At 39.7% G+C, this 20,243-nt stretch overlaps 1 protein-coding gene across 1 annotated transcript in view; it reads right to left on the bottom strand.

Annotated features, from left to right (window-relative positions):
• The window catches only part of sgcd (sarcoglycan, delta (dystrophin-associated glycoprotein)), a 122,015-nt gene that overhangs the window by 88,136 nt on the left and 13,636 nt on the right, over positions 1–20,243 (bottom strand). Inside the window, exon 2 of the mRNA XM_070843766.1 lies at positions 10,227–10,412. Within this exon, the coding sequence (XP_070699867.1) occupies positions 10,227–10,412 (186 nt within the window). The remainder of the gene's footprint in view (positions 1–10,226; positions 10,413–20,243) is intronic.

Here is a 20,243-nt window from a genome sequence, read left to right as displayed (position 1 = left end):
TTCTCACAGCCAAAATCCCACTTTCCCACCACCTGGATCATTATTTGCTGTTGTGGACGTCCTTGTCTTGAGTTATGATAATAATTTTCTCACTAATGCCATTGTGAAGACCCAAGGATGCTTTAGAGTTCACTTCATTAAAGTATTATTAGTTCTGTCACCTACGTTTTTAATTCAATTGTTTAGATATTAACAATGTTATCCAAAATCCAAAGATAGTAATGAGATATTATCAAATTTAAAATCAAATAGCCGAAACGTTGAAAATAGCCAGAAATGTTCATATGTGTGAATGGACAGTTTTTATGACAGATGATATAACTGGTATTTTGTTTCAAAGTCATTGAAAAACTACACGTATGAACCTTTACCTTCGATTCAAGTTGGCAAGCAGTTAAAATTAGACATGTAGCAACAAACAAAGCTACTGTCATATGAAGCCACAGAGGTCAGTAGTATCATACATATCTTAGAACAGTAATATTATACTGTATAACACAATAGTCAGGCAGCTAGTGAAGAAATTCAAAAATTGGAATATAATTCTTTCTTTTTGCTTAAGTCAAAAGCATCCTCTTCCTTATCATCATCAGCTGCCATCTCCTCCTCCAGCTCCCTCGTCTTCATCTTCTCTTTGTTGGACTTCTCTTCACTCACTTCTTTTTCCATGAGTGAAACCCGTCAAGAAGCTTATCAATGTTGCGCTGAAGATGGTAGGCAGCAATCAGAGAGAAAATTACAGCTCTTTTCTCCTGTCGCTACCAGGGATGTTTATCTGCTGAGAGTCTTCAAATGCCTTATGACTGAACTGAGCTATCTGGAAAGGGAAAATCATCTCATATTGTAACTTGTCCTCTTTTCCCCACAAAAATAGATATAATTGCGTACGTTTTCATGAGAAAAAGAGCTTGACTCCAAAAGTTGAAGAATTCAAAGCTCCACTTTGGGAAAAATATTCTCTCCTGAAAGCCATCAGTCAATACGTGAAAAACACAATCTTATCCACAACGATTTCAGATGCATTGCCACTTTTGCTGCCCAAAAAATAAGAAGAGCAGCATATTTTTTTTATAAAAGATCTCTCATTTTGGATTTAAACCTCTCAAACCATGTTTGGTGAATTCCAATATTTAGCCTTTGCTTTTTGTGTTGTTTTAATATTTAAAGCCGATTTTTAAGCCCCATATGTGAACAAGAACATCCAGAAAAAATATTTCCTAATGACCCTTCTATTTCACCACACTTCATTGAAATCAGTTTGTCTGTCAGCACCACATCTCAAAAACAAACAGCTCACAGAAAGCAAACTAAGCCCTGGGAGACAGAGTGTGAAATGTAGGCCCTATTAAGTGCCCTCAAAAATCTCCACAATGGAATGAAAATAGTCTTCATAGCATGTAAATTAGCTTTTGCAACAAGCCCACAATGTTTCGTATCTCTCAGTTTACTGCTAACTACTAAACTGCTGAGTGTTATTTTAGTAGGGAACACTGGAGTGAATGAGGGAGTCATTTCAGACACAACAATAGAGTGAAGGAAGAAAAAAAAACAATACTAACACTTTGCTTCCAGGACACATTAAACAGTCGCACTCAGGTTAATAGACAATGACACCATTTTCAAGCTGACTCAAGACTCTCCAGCCGCCACTGCACTGGCCCGAATCCCTCAGTCCAACAATCAAGCACCACAGCTCTGTGTGAATGTGACCCAGTCTCCTAGAAATCACATTTATTTATTGCTAAATTGTTTTCATAATTATCATGTGGAAACATAATCACTACCTGGATTCTGTTCACAGACAATATTTCTTTGAGTGAATACGACACCACCATTGTGCACCATGGTGGAGGCGCAGGGAGGATGGCAGGTAAGAGCAGAGTTCACATCCACACTCAGGTCTGTGGTTGAGTTAAGGCAGCAAAAGCACTTTGGTTAACATTAGGGAAAGACGGGGATTCTGGTGGAAAACAAATTAAATTTGTTGTCATTAAATATTTTACTCATACATTCATCATAAATATTTTCCAACTTGCCATGTATATTAATTAATAACACGTCCCCTTCGTGTTAATAAAAAAATTAGATGCGGTCAGCATTACGCTTCCCTACTGAATGTAATTTCTAGGAGACAAGGCTGGCGTGTGTGTGTGTGTGTGTGTGTGTGTGTGGGTCTGTTGATCTGAGCAAAACAAAGACTGAGTTTCATGTGTGTTTTCCTCTGTGTGTTTGACTCCAAGCCATAACAATAGATGCCACTCATCCTCAGAGCTGCTGAGATGTTTACCTCCTCGTGTAATCTGCGGTCAGCTCCTGTCTTCACTGCTTATATTACAAAACCATTTCAGAGCCTCTACTGCTATCACAACATGGGTCATCACATGGGGGAGAGGCAATGCTTCTATTTATAGGCTTTGCCCCGGTTGAATGAAGGCTTAGGCTGGGCATTTATACCATATATACAGTATATGGTGATCTTAGAGAGTGGGTCTGAGAAAGTAAGCCAGCCAAGAGCAATGGAAGCATGCAAGAGCATTTATATTTTATATCTTTATATGTTGATAGTGGAGGGTGGTTAGCACTGTTGCCTTCCAAGAAGTTTCATGCACACTCCACACAGAAAGGCCCCAGGTTCAAACCGCAAAACCAGCCGGCTAGTGGATTCAAACCTGGGGCCAAACTCTGCGGAGTTTACATGATCCTTCTGTGCTTGTGTGGGTTTTCTGCAGGTACTCTGGCTTCCTCACACAATCCAAAGACATGCCGTCTAGATTAATTGACTCTAAATTGCCTGTAGGTGTGAGTGTGAGTGTGAGCGTGAATGGTTGTCTGTCTCAGTCAACCCTGTGATTGACTGGCGACCGGTGACAGCTAGGATTGGCTCCAGCCCCCGCGGCCATGAAGGATAAGTGGTATAGACAATGGACCTTAATAGTGGGCCAAAAGGTAAAGACCACGCATTTTGCATTCAGACACCAGAGGGTTTGACTGTTTACAATGACAAAGGCAGTAATGAAATGAAGGGGTTAAAACAGGACAGCGTGGAGGGAGAAATCACAAAACCTGAACAAATAAAACTAGATAGATAGCTACATACCACTAAGGAGAAATATTTCTCTTTGACTGATTGATCCTTGATTTACTTGAATGCTAAACATATTGTGAATGCCTGGGTCGAAACTTTAACTTAACATATTACATTTTCATCAGTGTGAAAATGACAGCAGCTCCCACTTCAAATTCAGAGACATCACTGTGACCTTGCCAAATTTGCTTCCGAAATCTGTATTCAGTAAACAAGTAAACATGAATAAACACAATCCGACAGTGAGCTTTTGGAGAGTTGGTGAGTGCTAATGGTTTGGCTGAAGAGGGGAAGGTCAAGCTCCCCTACTGGGAGGCAGCGCTGTTGGCACTGCCAGCCCCACGGTGGCCCCTCCTGGGACTTGGGCGGACGGAAGCTCTTGGTTCAATGGCCCAATGCGAAGCTGCAGCAAACCTCCTCCTGCGGGCTTTAACTCTGTCTCCTAAGAGCAGTGAGCCGTATCACGCAGTCACAACAGTTCACCTCACTTCACTTCAACCACGGGCTCCGGAGGGATACCAGGTACAGGAAATGGAAAGTGTTCCGTGTTTTTTATCCCTCCCTCCCCTTCATTAATCTCTCTCTGGCAGCAGAGACCATGCAGACCATCCTCGGTTGTGTGTCCTGTTAAAGTGCTCCGCAGTAACAAAGTTAACTCCAGTCTGTCAGTGTAATGGCATTTTGTAAGTCATCCGCTATGAAGGGCTTTGAATATATACAGTGTGCAGTCTGGTGGATTCTGGAAGTACTGGAAAAGTCTCTAAAATGTTTTAAACCATTATTATTTCCTTTTGCTACAACTTCCCTCTCATATGTCAACAGTTTTTCTTATCATAAAATTTTTGTGGCATTTTGGGTAATAGTGATTGATTACCACAACAATATTTTTGTATGATGCCCAAGTATAGTGCCATCTTTCCATGTTTGGTGGTGTTAATCCCTCACTTGAGAGCAGAAAAGCTGCTACAGATTGAAAAAAGATGTATGACTTATATACTTCACGTGATGTTGCGTTGTGGTCTCAGCAGCAGTGTTTGATTATGCCTCTTCTTTGGCTTCTGCTTTATTTTGACCTTCTAGTACAATTGATTTGTTTGTACTGCACATCAATTGTTTTCTTTTATTTGTAAAGTTTAGTAAGCCATATGTGTTTTTTAAACTAGTCTATAGTTTATCCGGTTGCTTGTTCATCTATCATTTGTCTTGTACCACTTCTGTCAGTTTTGATGCCTCTAATTTCTGTTCCTGTACATGAAAATGTTGTTTCCTGTCTCAAGAGTGCACTGGCCATCAGTACTGTGGTGATTACACTTCAGAAAATGGGGAAAAAAGGTCTAAAAGTGCTGCCAATTTAGGCTGAAATTGCACAGAAAAGAGTGGTGCTACAGTATGTTTTTTTTTTTAAACTGATTTTCATACAAAGTTTTGCCCAACTTACTTTTTAAAGCTTATTTTCAATAGCCTTCGATGCTTAGTGCAAGGACATAGCATCCATTTTTTGTTTCTTTCTTTATAAATATACCCTACATGAACATTGAACCTTACATAGTTTTGTAAGTCTCATGTTTGGTTTTCAAAAGGAAAAAGTTTGTGATTCAGTCTTCCCCAAAAAGAACCAACAATCACAAGTGGAACTACCTCTTTATATTTTCTAATCCACGTTAGGATAGAGAGCCGATAAATTTAGCTAGTCAACTGGACCACTGACACTCAGATGTTAACAGCACCAAAGTCTCATCATCACATTGGCTTCTGCCTCCTTCCAGGCTGCTTTTCTGGCTGGTGATCAGGCCTGCTTCACTGGAGTGGAAGGACCCAGAACAGAGGGCAGCCAATACATCACTCCCCACCCTCTTTTTACTCATTACCACACAGACTCCCGATCGCCATGTACATGAGGTTCAGCCACTTTAATCTGTCTCAATCTGAGAGCCCCCCCCCCCGGCTGTCTCTGCTACCACAACGGACCCATTTAACATGATGGGAAACTGGAAATGCAGCCGGATGAGCTGTAGATCTCTGGAGACAGAGGCAACACATTCACACACACACACACACACACACTCGAGTTCAGAATACACACTCGTGCACACCTGCATGATAGACAGCAGGCATGTATGTACACACACAGATATACCTGAGCCTATACACTAACACATACACAGCATATCGCATAAGCAAACACATCATTATATCCCACAGAGACTACACTTCTCCCACTGGACATCCACTGGAAGCCAATCCATTTTTGAGTCTTCTGTCATCATATTATTTGCGCTATTTGTTTGGCTGTTGAAAAGGTTTGACTGGAGGTTGCACTTTCTAAAAAAAAGGTAATTCAGACCACGTTGGAAAGATCTGGCCATTAAAAACCAGTGGCCCAAAGGGGAGAGCAGCTTTAACAGCCTCTGTGTGAACAGAGTGAAATAAGAGAGCCTGCTCTTCATCAATCACAATCTTAATTGGGAGCATGTTAAGGGGTTTAACATAACACCCATGCACAAAAAGGGAAGGTGGGCTACCAGTGTCAAAGTAAATCAAATAAGATAACTGTTTCCCAAAGCTTATATTTATACTAATTCAACAACTTTTCAGACATGTAAAGTTTGGAAGTATACACTTGGCCCAATCACATGCATGCTTATAGCCGGCTGTTTTCACATGGTCTGAGCTCATGAGAAGAAAAGAAAAGGTCACATCAAGAAATCCACTCCTGGAAGTCAGAATCACCTCTTTTAAAAGTTAAAAGTTTGCAAAATACCATATTACTCTTTTTATCCATTCAGTTGTTATATAGTGTCACTGTCAACTTTTATTTTGAAAGTAGAAGGACTCTAAAGAGATGACTCAAGGTACTTCCAGGTACTTATTTTCATCTATTTGAACAGATCATTCTGCTCTCGTTTCAGGTTGTGCTCAAAGGAATCAGACTGCTGAAACTGAGAGTTAGCAGCGAGAGCATCTCTATTTCTCACTCAAATGTGGCTACACCATTCCTCTTGCATGCTCAAGCCATCTGTTGCCCTTGGAAATCTGTCCCTACACACTCTCTAATGTCAACTCGCAGATTGAACAGTGCTCTGAATTTGTTTTGTTTTTGCCATTTCTATCCTTCCACGGTGATCAGAACTTACATGATCAGAATAATTCGATCACAAGTGTGCATGTGTTTCAATCTGTGCACATGTCGGCTGCTGTAAGCGTGCTTTAATGAGACGAGGTGAATGTACGTACATTTAGTATGTGCTTGCATGTTCTGAATCAACCCTTTTAACGAGGTATTTGTGTTTGAGAAAAAAAAGTATGAGTGGGGCATAAACTACAGCAGGATACGCTACACACAGGTCCCATACTCCACTTCAGGCAGCATTAATCCCATTTCATATCTAAAGTTTTACATGTGTATGAGTGCCTTTGTATACATATAATTCTATAAGTCTGTGTGTGCGCAATTTGATCACACAGAAACAGTTTGCATGTAGCACATGCATTGACACACATTGATCACATAGTACATCGGTGCAGTTGCTTGTGCGTATGCTCCTGTGTGTGCTGCTCACTACTCACAGTCAGTCATGCACCTGATATATGCCAACTGATAAGCCGCTATTGCAGGTTTTCAAAGACTTGTAGACGGTGAAGCTCTCAAGTTGGACTTAACACACATTTTCATAATACCTGATATTACAAGTGGAGAGCATGGCCCCAGCTGGAGAAAATGCCACGCAGCAATATGTGTGTTTCTGGTCTAATGACCTGCACGATGACGACCTGATCGTTTGACGCTGTGCTTCTTCTGCAAAAGGGATTGTGTTTGTGTTTGCGGTTACTTCGAACCTTGCAGAAAGTTGGAAACCATTCAGAGGAGACACAGATATGCTAACATACACCTTTAGCTATTGCAGCATGGCTGTCCTAAACCCAATCTGGTTAAAAAACAATGGTAAATTAGAGATGCAGGTGTAAATTAGAGTTGTTGTCGACTGAGGCCTAAACAGAAGGCATTAGTGGTCCAAGACCATTTTAAAAAAGGGATCATATTCTACCTACAGCCAAAATTCTTTTTCTGCTTGGCTGCAGAGGTCAGAGGGATTTAATGTTTTGCTGAAAGACATTTAAGCTAGATGGATGTGTTCCAATGGGAGATTCACATTAATATTTCAAAAATCTCTTGAAATGGGAGTGCGTGAGTACATACTGCAGATCTTTTCACATACACATATAGACACTGAGATTGCTGTATGATTTAAGAGCTACACAGGTTAAACTTGTACATTCTCAAACACTCTGTATAATTCGTTCAAATAAACTGACATCCTCCCTCACACATACACACCACTCTCCCTAATGTCAACTGCTTGTCTATATTCATTATTCAAACTTGTCTCTATAATTACAGTTGGTGTAAATATTTCATCTCTTCATACCTCTAAACTCCCCCCTCTGCAACACTCCTCCTGTAGCTGCTTTGAATATACAGACGTCAATATTAATACTGTTCTAGTGGTTTCTGGAGTCATGTCCATTAATGTCCCGCAGCCTTCTGGAAATAAAAAAAAAACATCCCAAAATCCACGCAAAGGCTCATATTTGTAAAACTTTGCCATGTCAATTTACGCCAACAGCAAATAATGTTAATGCTTTTCTGAGTGGGTGTTCACACTAGGGAGTCGAAAACTCTGGAAATTATCCATTTACGAGGAATTCACATTGTACGTGAAATGAAACAGAAGCAGAGAGGCTGTGCGTGATTTAAACTGCTGGATTTTTGAGTTACAGACAAAAAAAAAACCTCACGAAACTCTCAGGTGTAGATTGTGCTTCAGTTTCTATAGTTACACAATTATCCTCTTCTCTTAACTAAATACCAAGTGTCTGATGACCTTTTCTGTGGATGAGCTTGGTTAGCAAACAAGACTGAAGCCTGATTTATACCTCTGCACTGAATCTATACAAAGCCTACTTTGTAGCCTATGCAAGTGGCCTACACCATTGTGAGCATGTACACCTGTGCGCTGCTGTATCTGCATCACTCAGTGATTACACCACCAAAACAGTTTTTGGCTGTGGGGTTTCTATGCTACTGTTTTGGTTTCCTCATGCATTTCTAACCATGGCGACTAAAAGTCAGCGGATCATGATGGAGTTACAACAATTATTTCAGCCCGTTTCATTTCCAGGTTGCCAAATACCATTACTTTGTTACCCCCTTCCTTTTCTGTGTCTGTATGAGACGTTAAACGGCAGTGCCTCGTATAACAGTAATGAAAAACAGACTTGGATGGCATGAAGGCCGGACTTTGACCCAGGAGACTGAGGCATATGTCCTGTGTGAAACCTAAAGTGAAACTTAAGTTAAGTTATTGCGTTATCATTTTAATCCAAACCACCATCTTTTCCTGAAAGTCACCAAGTAGTTTTAGTGCCTAACCCTAAATAAAGTGACATTTCTGGAGAGGTGCAGGTCAGGGTACGATTTAGGCCATGGTGTAGGGAGAACGGCCATTCTGTGCCTACAGCGTAGATTCAACACTGAAGTGAAAATCAGGCTGAAACTCCCTATTCACTGAAAGGAAGGAGGCTAACTTTCATTTCTCCCCTTTGAAATGTATCTTCTACATTCCAAATGTTTTTTTTTATTCTATAATCTGCACGCAGACATATTAAAAACATTATGACACCCCGTGTACAGAGCTCTGTCAGAACATACAGCTCAACATCTGAGAAACTGTTCTCTGATTTATGTAGATCTCATATTAAATTCCTGCTGTGAAACAGACATGCATTATTCACAGCAACGGCCATGTTTGTGTGTATTTATATGTATGTGCTATATAAATGTGTGTGTCGTACTGTGCTGCATCTGTATCTGACTCATCACAGGCACAGTGGATTAGTAAGCAGAGAGAGAGAGACAGAGTGTGGAGCAGATAGGGTGAGACAGACATGGGCAGAAAGAAATAGTAAAACTGAAATGAGGCTGAGGAGAAAGACTCCCTGACTGAGTTAGAGCTCATTTTACAGGGTTTGAGAAAGACAGCAGAGAGTTGAATCATTTGATCAGGAAGACAACATCTTCATTATTGTTCACATACTTTAAATTAATAATCCATGTTACTTTTATAGAAGTAAATGCTCATTTTCCTCCTTTATTGCTCATTAATTGACTGATTAAACTGACTGTATCCCCAGTTCATAAAACCTCAAACAACTGGGGCCAGATGGATAAAAGGTGTGTTCAGACAAGATAAAAACTGAAAGTATGGTGACACATGTCCCACACCAATGCCAACACAGTTTTCTAGACAGAATTGAGGGCAACACTTTAAAAAACACATTGGAAGCAGCATTGAATTTCCTTATTTATGTTCATTTTGTTCTGTACTGTTCAGATTGCCAGAAATAGACACTAAAACGTCATCAATATATAAAAAGGAACACAGCTTTGCCAAATAAATGTGATCTGCAGGAAGCGTAGTGTAAAAACTAAAACCAAATGAGAACTAATAAGCATCAGAATTAGGACAGAATATGGAAATTAACACATAAATGAATGACTGAAATTCTTGAAGTTTCACAGCTAAGATATGAACCACTTTAACTGAAGATCACAGAATACAATCTTCAGTCAACTATAACTACAGAACCCCCACAAACAACCTGCAAGCACTTGACCACATCACCAACAGTGAAACTATGCAGTGTGTGAACCACATATAGCCATTAAGAAAACATTCACACTTGAATCCACACAGCTGTGAATGGCAAGCATATTAAATGTGTAACATATGTGTTGTAAATGGATCACGAAGAAAAAACACGACATCAGTGTGAACCAGATGCATTAGAGAATGAGGTGTAAATGTAATCTGAAGGCTGGAGCATTAAATATTGACACGTGGCCTTGTTGTCAGAGGTCACTGTTTAAAATGTAATAAATTCCCCAAGAAATTCTAAATAGGGCAAACCTTAGTTTTTAGGTAAATACAATAGAGCACAATGAAGTAACGGTCCTAAAGGGAAACTACTTCGTGTTGTTTTAATAATTTTGGACTGCTTTCAATGTAAACTCAAGTTAATCAGCACAGACACACACATGGTGAGATATTGGTGCAAAATAAAAGGGAAAAATGTAACTTACTATGGTGAAGTTCATGACCTTGAGGATCCAGATAGTTAGTGCCAAGTTGATCAGGATCAGGATCATCAGCAGCAGGACGAAGAAGTAAAGGCAGCGTTTCCTCCAGCCGTATATTCCCACTTTGTACACTTGTGGTTTCTCTGAACTCTGGACATTGTTCCTATGAGTGCACTGTTCTTGGGTCATCTGAGAAGAGACACAGAGAGAGAGAAAGAGGAAGAAATAATTTTAGCTGAGGGCAAAGTCTTACTTATTGATACAAAGACTCCCTGCCCGCAGTGAGTTCGTATATTTGTGGCACATTTGTAGCTGTGCATTTGTTTGGGAATCAAGAATCTGGCTATTGTTTCATGTGACATGTCGTAGAAAGTGCTGAAGGGCATTTGCATAAAGTTAAAGCTGCGTTATGCTTATGTTACGCTAGGGAAGTTGCATATTTAAACATCCAGAGCAACATTCTTTTCAGTCTTTAATCATTCATTCTTTTATTGGCTTGGTGAATGAAAGTCCAATATTCATTTCTCTTTTAGTTTTTCTTTGGTCTTGTTGCATTAACAGCAACAATTTAGTCTCTCTATTTGTAGTCCATTGTGTATTTAACCATTATTGCACCCAGCTAGGCCCCCATGGTGGAGCCACCCACAAGTGCTTGGAGATTTGTTATGTAGCTGCAGAGACTCTGAAGATAAGAGATGGGACACAACTGAACATCTGTACAAAAAACATGCAATAAACATTCCTCTCATACACTCTACTCCCTATACTGACCAGCCACTCAGTTCGGGGACAATGAAAGACAGTTTAGTCAGCAATCGCATTGATTGATTGCCCCATAAGTGGTCTATAACTCCATTATGCCCCCTCTGCCCTATTGATGTGCTGATATTGTCGATTAATGATGATTCTAATTGTCTGTCTGTGAAGACGAGGAGGCATTGTTCACTTCAAGCGCCATAATAATGGCCTAATAACTCTGTGGAAAAATATAATTTGCTGTCGGCCGTGCTTTGGAGTGCGCGCTTCAGACCACCAAAGCCAATTGTTTTTGACAACCACACACATTTCGCGCTAACTGAAACAAATAACACAAGACAAGGCCCCTGTGAGGCAGCGCTGGAAGCTACAGAGGAGACTCCAGAGCACCAGTCAGCAAAAACGGGGAAATCTCATTGTGTATGGTCAGATTTTCATTTTTGTTTGATGGGAGATGCGGAGAGATGAAGAGGGATATCTTTGTGATGCCTGGGCCGATGGAACAGAGGGATATCAGTGCTGTGAGAGGCTAAAAAAAAAAGATGTCTAAATTTAGACTGTTAACACCAATCTAAACTTTTGCTTTGCCTGCGTTCTGTTTATCCATAGATAGGCATATTCACTGCATGGCCTGTTTATATTACAATTTAGTTACAATTTGCAATTACTGTAAACTAATCTACCACAATATCATATTCCATCCTTCTATTTTATAATTTTGTACACATTATATTGTGTCTTTATGTTCAAATTCTACACTATTTTATGTCTATTATGTCAGAAATTTTCATTTCTTTGGCATTCTTTTCTTTTTATACATATTTGTGAGAGTATTATTGGACTAAGCCTAAATGAAAAGAATTTCATTGCCAACAACTGTTTCACTGCAGTTGCTGTGCATACGAAAATAAAGAAATCAAACCTACTTTTTCTTCATTTCAAAGTCAAAACTATGACTGGCTTAGCTGTTTTCTAACCAGGGAAACTGCCATCAATGAGCACAGCATCAGACCTACTTTAAGCTCTTAAAAAAATGGACGCTGGGTCATTTCAATTAACAAAATCAACCAGTTTTCCCATTTTGGAGACAGACAATGTGCTCAGTAAAATTCTTGACAATGCCACAGTTAAGTTATAGCTGACATTTTGGCTTGATGGCTGTACTTAAGAAAAGCTGATAAAGGAAAAGTTCAGGGGGAGCATGAATATTTATGTTTAAAAAGTGAAAATTTAGGCCTGATTGTGCTGCTAGGCAAAATGTCAGGGACACGAGGGATCTTTACTGTAGGGACTTTGAATATCCGCAGAAAAGTAAATGGAAATCAATGTGAAGAGGACCCAGTTCAGCTGACAGGGCCACTCTGACATTTGTTTATACCGAGAAGTTTGATTATGAGAAACCACACACAAGATACAAAGTCTGACAGACGGGTTTTCCATTTCCTCTCCTCTCCAGACTTGTTGTCTTCTTGTCGTCTTTCTTGTCTGGTGTGGGGGATTAGACAACTGACCTTGAAACTGATACAAAACCAAAACTTCAAAATTAAATGGATCACGTCAGTTAAATTTTGGAAGTTTGTTGCAGCTATAAAAGAAGGAAAAGCCACGACGTGAGTGTTTTGTGACAGAGTTTTTGAATCACCACAATGTGAAGAGAAAGATTAGGCTGTATATACAGCTTCTAAATCCCCATCAGATCATTTACGCTATGAATGAATGAAACTGAGTAGCATTTTGAATTGTTATTATATTGTTTCTAATTGTACTCACAGACGGCCATGGAACAGGTCCAAACCTGCTGGAAAAAAAAACGATTTGCTAAATGTTTACTAAATGTGCATATTTTGTGGCAACAACACTGGTTTTCTAAGAGGCCAGTAATCAGTCTGCCAGCCAAATGAGCTGCAAAAACCATTTCTATTTAGAAATAAATTAATTTAGAAATTAATTAATCAGTCATTTATTTAAACAGACTTAAAGGTTCTGTGCCTTCAATGCATTTCTTTTACAAAAATGAAATAAAGTGAATCGACAAATGTCCTTGATGAAAGCAAGAACAACAAACTTGGAAAAAAAAAAAAAATAAAACAGAATACTGCAGGAAGCTGCCAAGCGTCTCCAGGTGCTGTGGAGACGACGGCATCAGCAGCTGGCAGGAGAGCAACACTCACAGTGACACCGACATCAGTGTCACCTGCACACCAGTCAGATGGAGACGTGTGTGTACGCTCATGTGTAAATGTGTTACTCTTCAGGTAAGCCTTTACACTTTGTGTGCTGTTACTTTTTATTTTGCAGTAGATGCAGTTTGACGCACCAAACTCCAGTTGAAGGTTTTAGACAGGCGTAATTTGACCCAGATCTGCCCCCCTGCTGGATATGCTTTCTAATCTACTAACACATATGTGAGCAATGCATCACATTATGCATGCACACTGGTAAGAATATCTTACAAGCCTAGCATTTTTTGCGCAGGTGCTTAATCCTGAATGGATGTGTGCTCTCCTGCATAAGACTGTCTGCTAAAGTAAAGTAACTTAAACAGAAAAAGGGAACGCAGAGCAAATATGCACAGCTGTCATTTGGAAAACAACATTTTTTTTTTCTCTCCCTTTTTAAACCTCCCTCCCAACAAGAAAATAGAACAACCAATCAGCTCGTTTTAAGTATGAAGCCACGAGGCCTGTTGTTGGGATTTCTTTGCACAGCAGCTCCTCTGCAAACCTTTTCCAACTACGGTTAGAAGGGTTACACCATTCTCTGTGCAGATTGACACTGATGTGTTTATCTTTGCAGTATAACTCTAGCTCGGATAATGAGGTGCAACAGTACCTTGTCTGAAGTTACATGTTCAAATGTTTCCATAATGTACAACAAGACATCAGTATACAGTATGTGGTGAACTCACTTGGATAAGGTCGGTGTTTTCATTAACATAATGACTTTATTAATGTTAGGGAACCTTGGTCATCATTGTTAAAAAGATAAATATAAAGAAAATATATTGAATAAATAAAAATAACTTTGTGGTTAAGATTAAATATCAATCATGACCTTGGATTATATAACCCAATTTTGTAAGACACAGGAGGCAAACAGCCATCTCCACTATCTCTTCAGCATTTTGTTGACCCCAACAACCTCACCCTCTTTCCTCACTTACTTTAATTTCTTTACTATGTTTCTGTTTGCTAATATGATCTGTGAATAATCTCTGCAGCAGTACCCACAGTATGTCCACATTATGGAATGCAGGAGTATACAAACACAAGCTCCTCTTTCTTTCTTTTAAATTGAAAATAATCTTTTTTTTGGACTGTAAATGTAATATCGGGTTTAAACCATATAAGAGTGTATCTTCTACAGTAACTTAACAACCACAGAGGGAACTTTAATCAAAAATCCAAACACAATAACAAAACAATAATAGTTGTCGAATGTTGTCTTTGCTTGACTGGTTTCTACACTCATACAGTACTGTATTACACTGTAAATCCACTTTCCTCACAAAGAGTGTGATAAATGAAATAATGTACTGCAGTAATGAAATATTACTCCTCTCTCCTCTTCCTACAGACTCTCCCTCCATGCACAAAAAATACTGAGTATTGAGTACTTTCCAATAAGCTTTTAGGCTACAGGCTGACTGAGAAAAGAAAATGGTGCTTGGTCACAAGCTCAATAATGGCCACTTTTATAAGAGTGGAGGTGTGTGTGTTAAGAAAGCGAAGTTGAAGAGCCAGGGAAGAAAAAAATAAGTGGCAAATTGGAGGCAAATCAAATCATGGCCTTTGAGTCTTTTTCCCTCCACTGCTGCCGTCCAATGGTGCGTCTTGTTCAGCCAACTTTTCATTCAGAGAGCCTGAAGAAAACCCAGCGGTCCAAAAACAAGTCTGTCTCTGATTAGAGAGAGAAATGAGGTTTTACAAAATGTTATTGGTTATTCGTGCTGCCAAATAGCCAGGGAGCTGCCCATTAAGGCTTTTACAGACAAAATGTGGATTGGTACCAGGACCCAAGGGCTGCTGCCAATAGAAACGCCTTCACTGGGGCTCACACGCCTCCAAATGTATGGGTATACAAAATGGCTGACAGCCAGAGGGAGTTTATTTATTATTTGCTATTGCAACGTGTGGGCAGAAAGAGAAATGTGATTGGCTGTCAGAAAAGTCACTAAGCATCTCACTGACTGTTGGTTTAGGGTGAGTGAACGTAATCTCCAGTAGGAAAAGACAGACAAGCTGCTGCATGCTAACAGCTAAAGAGTAATAACTCTTCTCTGAGTGGTTGCAGTGTTTATTTGGATGTAATGGGCATTTTTCTCTCTCCCACACATAACTGTTTCTGCCTCTTTTCACCAAGTGAGTTTGTTGGAATGTTTTTCTGTTTATTGTTCATGTGCTAGTTTTCTTTCATGTATTGTGCCCCCACCTTGGGCATTAACCAGTAGTGAAGAGATCCACTAGTGACTGTCCTGAATTGCTCTCCACCACTCCCCCATTGCTATTAACTGTCCTGTTCCTTCATCTGGAGAGACCCTAGAGCAATTCCTTTTTTATTGTATGGTTGAAGCACCAGAAACTCGCAACAAGTTTTATTTTTTTTCCCCCTTTTATAGCTCTTCACAACGAGAACAACAGAGAGCAGCACCGAAGCAGTACAGGCCAGTGGAGGCAAAGAGCAGTAGAAATCTGATGAAACTCTGATGAAAACAGCCTCCTCACCAAACCAAATACATGTTGTTTATCTAAAGATCAACCCTTTCAGAAGAGGTATGAGAACAAATCACATTTCTCATGAAATATACATATATTTGCAAGTATTCACAAAATGTGCAAAATAAAGTCAAATGGCTACCATTACTACTTCTACTAGTACTATTCCTAATTCTGCTACAGCTAATAAGTAGTCTCTTTTAACCATGAACACAACAGTTAAGATTAATATGTGCTTTCTTTTGTAAGGGCTGTTTGTAGTGAAGTGGAAAAACTGATCTCACAGATTTGTGCAAGGACCAAGACCTATTAACACTGAATAACTAAATTTGTTCAAATGATGCGCCAGTACTACAGAAACAGTGCCAGTGTAAGTTAATTAGGATCCTTTGTTGTGGTGGATACATAAATTATCTGGTTGAATAAAGAGCAAAAAAGACACTGGAGTGGTAGGAAGGGTCAAACACACAGACTTTCAACCAGGAAACCCTTGTTTGCGCACCTTGTGAAACCATGAGTGGAATTTAACTAACATATATAATGTGCTTATTTCAACCCAAACCATCGACTTTTTGGAAACCTAACAAAACAGAGGGTTGCACAATGTTTACCTTGTGTTTATTATCATCACTATGACAATGAAGCTCTGTTACGCCTGTCGCTGGTACTCTCCAACAGTCATATTTAATGGTTTCCGGCGTACCAGCCCGTAGGCCTTATTTTAGCACCACCACCACGTAATGCACTGTTAAGAGGTTGTGGTCATTTCACGTATTTCTGTGAGATCACGTTGGAACTGGAAGGAACTGACAAATGATGCTATCCTGCTGATGGGGACAGCACCTCAGGGAATTCTCAAACACGAATACATAAATGAGCCGGGCATCTAACCGCCAACCCTGTGATTAGTTGCCACTTCCATTACATAATGAGCCATTACCAGCCGTGATGGAGATGGAGATTTGATGCAGGGGTTTGGGGATTTGGAGGCAGGTCAGAGCTGAAGAAGCCTATTTGAAATTCTATCTGAAATGAAATGATGGTTATTTATTGATAATGCTTTGTCAGGATCCTAAGCTTATCTGGAAACAACACCTCAAACATCTGGTGTTACTCAAGTTCATTTAAGGATTGAGAATATGTTGTTGCACAAATACACAGACCTCTGGGATACCTGACATACCGCAACACACACATAGACATTGATACCACATTACTGTCTAATAAATACATAAAATAACTAAACTCAGTGTTACCTGATTGAATTCAACTTCCTTGGACTGTGGTTAAAGAAATGGTCCCTTCATGTTGCCTTGTTCACATACTCTAGAAATACATTTTTAAGAACCTGATCAGTAGGAATAACAGTCAAAACTATAAAAATAAAACCCTTATTGTAAAACAAACAAACGTTGATCCTTTGTGTGCACTTTGTCACTGAGAAAACTGCCTGTGTATTCATCATACTCGGTAAATGAAGGGCTTTTGACCCTTAGTGCTCCAGCAGCTCTGCCTTTTGTCCCAGTTTGTTGCCCCTCATTAACAAAGAGTCCTCAGCGCTCCAGTGTCGCGTGCTGTGGCTTCGTACTGGCCCATTACAAATGAGATGAGTGCAGTTAATACTTATAGATACTGAAAAGGTCACAGAACAACAGTAAACAATTTAATGAGAGGTCCAATCTGTTCAGCATCTGACAGCAAAGGTTTTCAGCGAGTGAACAAAAAGAGTGCAAAAAAAGGAAACAACCAAATTTCACTGGTTAAGTTCGCTGAACAGGTGTGAAGTCAGGCCCGGGGCCAAACTTGACTGGAAGACATAATGAATACTTAAACAGCTGAGTAACTTTGGGCTCATTCTTTCTCTTTTTACTTGGGTACAAATCTAAAAAAATGTCTCCCCCCTCTGTTTTTATTAGTGGTTTAAGCATGCTTGTCAAAAGCGATCAGGTTAATTTGATTAAGTCTCTGCTCTCTGGCCTTGTCTGACAGATACAGCACGATTCTACATTGTAGATTTCCAATAAGGAGAGAAGAAATGCAGCTGTTACAATGTGTGCTGTTAAATTCAAGTTTTATAGCATTCTTTTTTTATATATTGAAAAAAAGCATTGTACAAAGACACTTCACAGGTCACATCGGGAGTTAGCAGTGGCCAAACAACACTGTCACTGTGAATCCCAGTTTTATGGAGGAGGGCACTGGGGGTGAATGATGTGCTCCTTTAGGATGTTTTTACGCCTACACTTAAGTTCGCTTAGATCGGACTCTGGTTTGTTTTCCCCCTTGGTGAGATTCATTTGGGCAGGTGTGAACACAGAAATGGCCCTCGGCTGCAGACCAAAATAACCTCACCAAGACCCGTGAGAGGAGGTGGTCTCTGTCCGGTTCCAAACAAACTCTGGAGCAGTTTGTTTGTGGTGGGAACGTGGTCCAACCTCTATCCAACTAGTATTGAACTACTACAGTTTTGCCTGGTATATTGCCCAGATAATAACCACAGTTATGAGCAAATGCCAAATGTGCTGTTGATCCATGTTTAATTGCATAGCAATGTTTTTCTCACAGAGAAATGTATTAGTCCCTTGCTGCGTTTGGCTTCTTGTTCCAATACGCAAAATGAATGATTCTGTAGTGATGCATTTTAGTACGCTTGGATTTTTCCACGTGAACCAAGGGGAAAACATTACAGGTTTACAAACTCATCAACTGACTCAGATTACAGCAAATTAAATATATGTGTGAAAACTCTTTCGTCTCTTAAATGTTGGTCATTTTCATCTTAAATGACAACTATGGTTTTTTGCAACTTAAATCTTATTTCTGTAGATTTGGACCTCATTTACATACCATGAATTATAACGTTTATCTTTGTTCTTTTCTTCCAGATTAGTTTGACCATCTTCGAGGTTCATCTCCTGCCCAGTAATGATAAGCCAGGAATGAGACCAGAATTAAGTCATCCATTTATTTTTTGTTTTAAACTTAATGATTATCACTATAATCATTAAGTCTCCAGTATTGGTTGATTTGATCATTTCATTTGCACATATACAGTTGATCAAAGTGCAGTTTTTTACCATATGCTTCCTTAACTGCTGCTTCATTTGAAGGAGTTAATGTTGGGGAAAAAAACCCTGACTTGCACTCTTTGATTCCACCAGAAGCTGATGGTTTTAGTTTTTCAACATTATTTGTGCCATTTCTCTGCACGGGGGTCATTAAAGTTCCATCTCATGTGGGAAAAAAAAGAAAATGATGTCTCTGATTCTTTAGAGAACCAAGATGGACGGCTGAAATGTCTCAGACTGTAGGAAGCAGACAGAAAGCAGAGACATCTGCATCATTCTTCTCTGACATATTTGAGTTTGCTTCACTTAATTTCCAAGTAATTTAAAGATATAATCAAAATGTTAACGAAACACATTTATATAAAGACAGTTGAGAGGGAAAAGAAAACTAGTCACATTACTTTTGCCTTCATATGCATATTACAAGTCTCAACAAAAACATCATTCTACCAACAGAACACTGTTTTTGGACAAACATTTTTCCCCAAAAGAAATGATTTCCATTGTCTTGTGGAGGCAAGAATCTTAGCATCCTATATCTCCAATTTGGGGTAAATTAAACTCAATCTACCTGCAGTCTGAAATGGGAAAAATGTTGTTTTACTTGTGATTTGGGTGAAATGGTCTTTCAGCATCCTTGTGGAGCTCCAAACTGTGAGGCCAAAATTATTCTTTCTGCATCCATGCAGCTGCGAGGGTCCCTGTGATCCTACGGTGAAATTTCGCCATATATAGAAACACACGTGAACCCCACTGTTCACATCCCTTTCAGAGTATATCAAGGATCTCACTCCATGGGGTAGATCTTAAACGCCACCTAACTGCAGCGTGAACAGTGTCTGCTGACGTCAGCTGAAAAAATGTTCCCTAGCCATGCCTCACATGAGCCAAACAGAGCAGATTGTCATCACAGGTCTACCTTTTCTTGCTGCTAAGCCTGTGAACCCTGAGGCCATATTTCACAAGTATAATTAACTTCTAATCTTTAAGCTAACAGGCTCTCTGTTGGCATGAATTTATCATCTATTAAATGTTTAATCATAGACTGGATTTAAAACATATAAAGACCAGAGAGGACGTCATCACAGCGAGGCAGAAAAATCACTGACATCACTTCCAGCAGAAGAGAGAGAGAGTGAGAGAAGTTATCAGCAGAGGAGAGGGAGAGTCGGAGAGAAGCAGGAGTGATGCAGCCAAGCTCAGAGTCTGGATCGGCACCCTGCAGTGATTAAGATGTGTTGGACTTCAACCAGGAAGAGCAAAATAACCTCCATAGCTTAGTCAGACAGGCAGAGATGGGAAACGGAAAGACAGTTTAGGGAGAAGGAGGGAGGGTTGGTAGGGGCATGAGGAACGAGAGGAAGAAACGGGAAGTGTTCACAGCTTCTGTGTCAAAATCCTCACATCATATGAAAACCAGGATGTACAAAGAGATCTGGATACAGTGTCTGGACCAGCGCCCCATTCATTCCTAAGAAAAA

Source organism: Pempheris klunzingeri, chromosome 14 (assembly GCF_042242105.1).
Source record: "Pempheris klunzingeri isolate RE-2024b chromosome 14, fPemKlu1.hap1, whole genome shotgun sequence".
NCBI classification, from domain to species: domain Eukaryota; kingdom Metazoa; phylum Chordata; class Actinopteri; order Acropomatiformes; family Pempheridae; genus Pempheris; species Pempheris klunzingeri.
The sequence above is the reverse complement of the archived record's forward strand: the minus strand, read 5'-3'. Positions and strand labels throughout refer to the sequence as shown.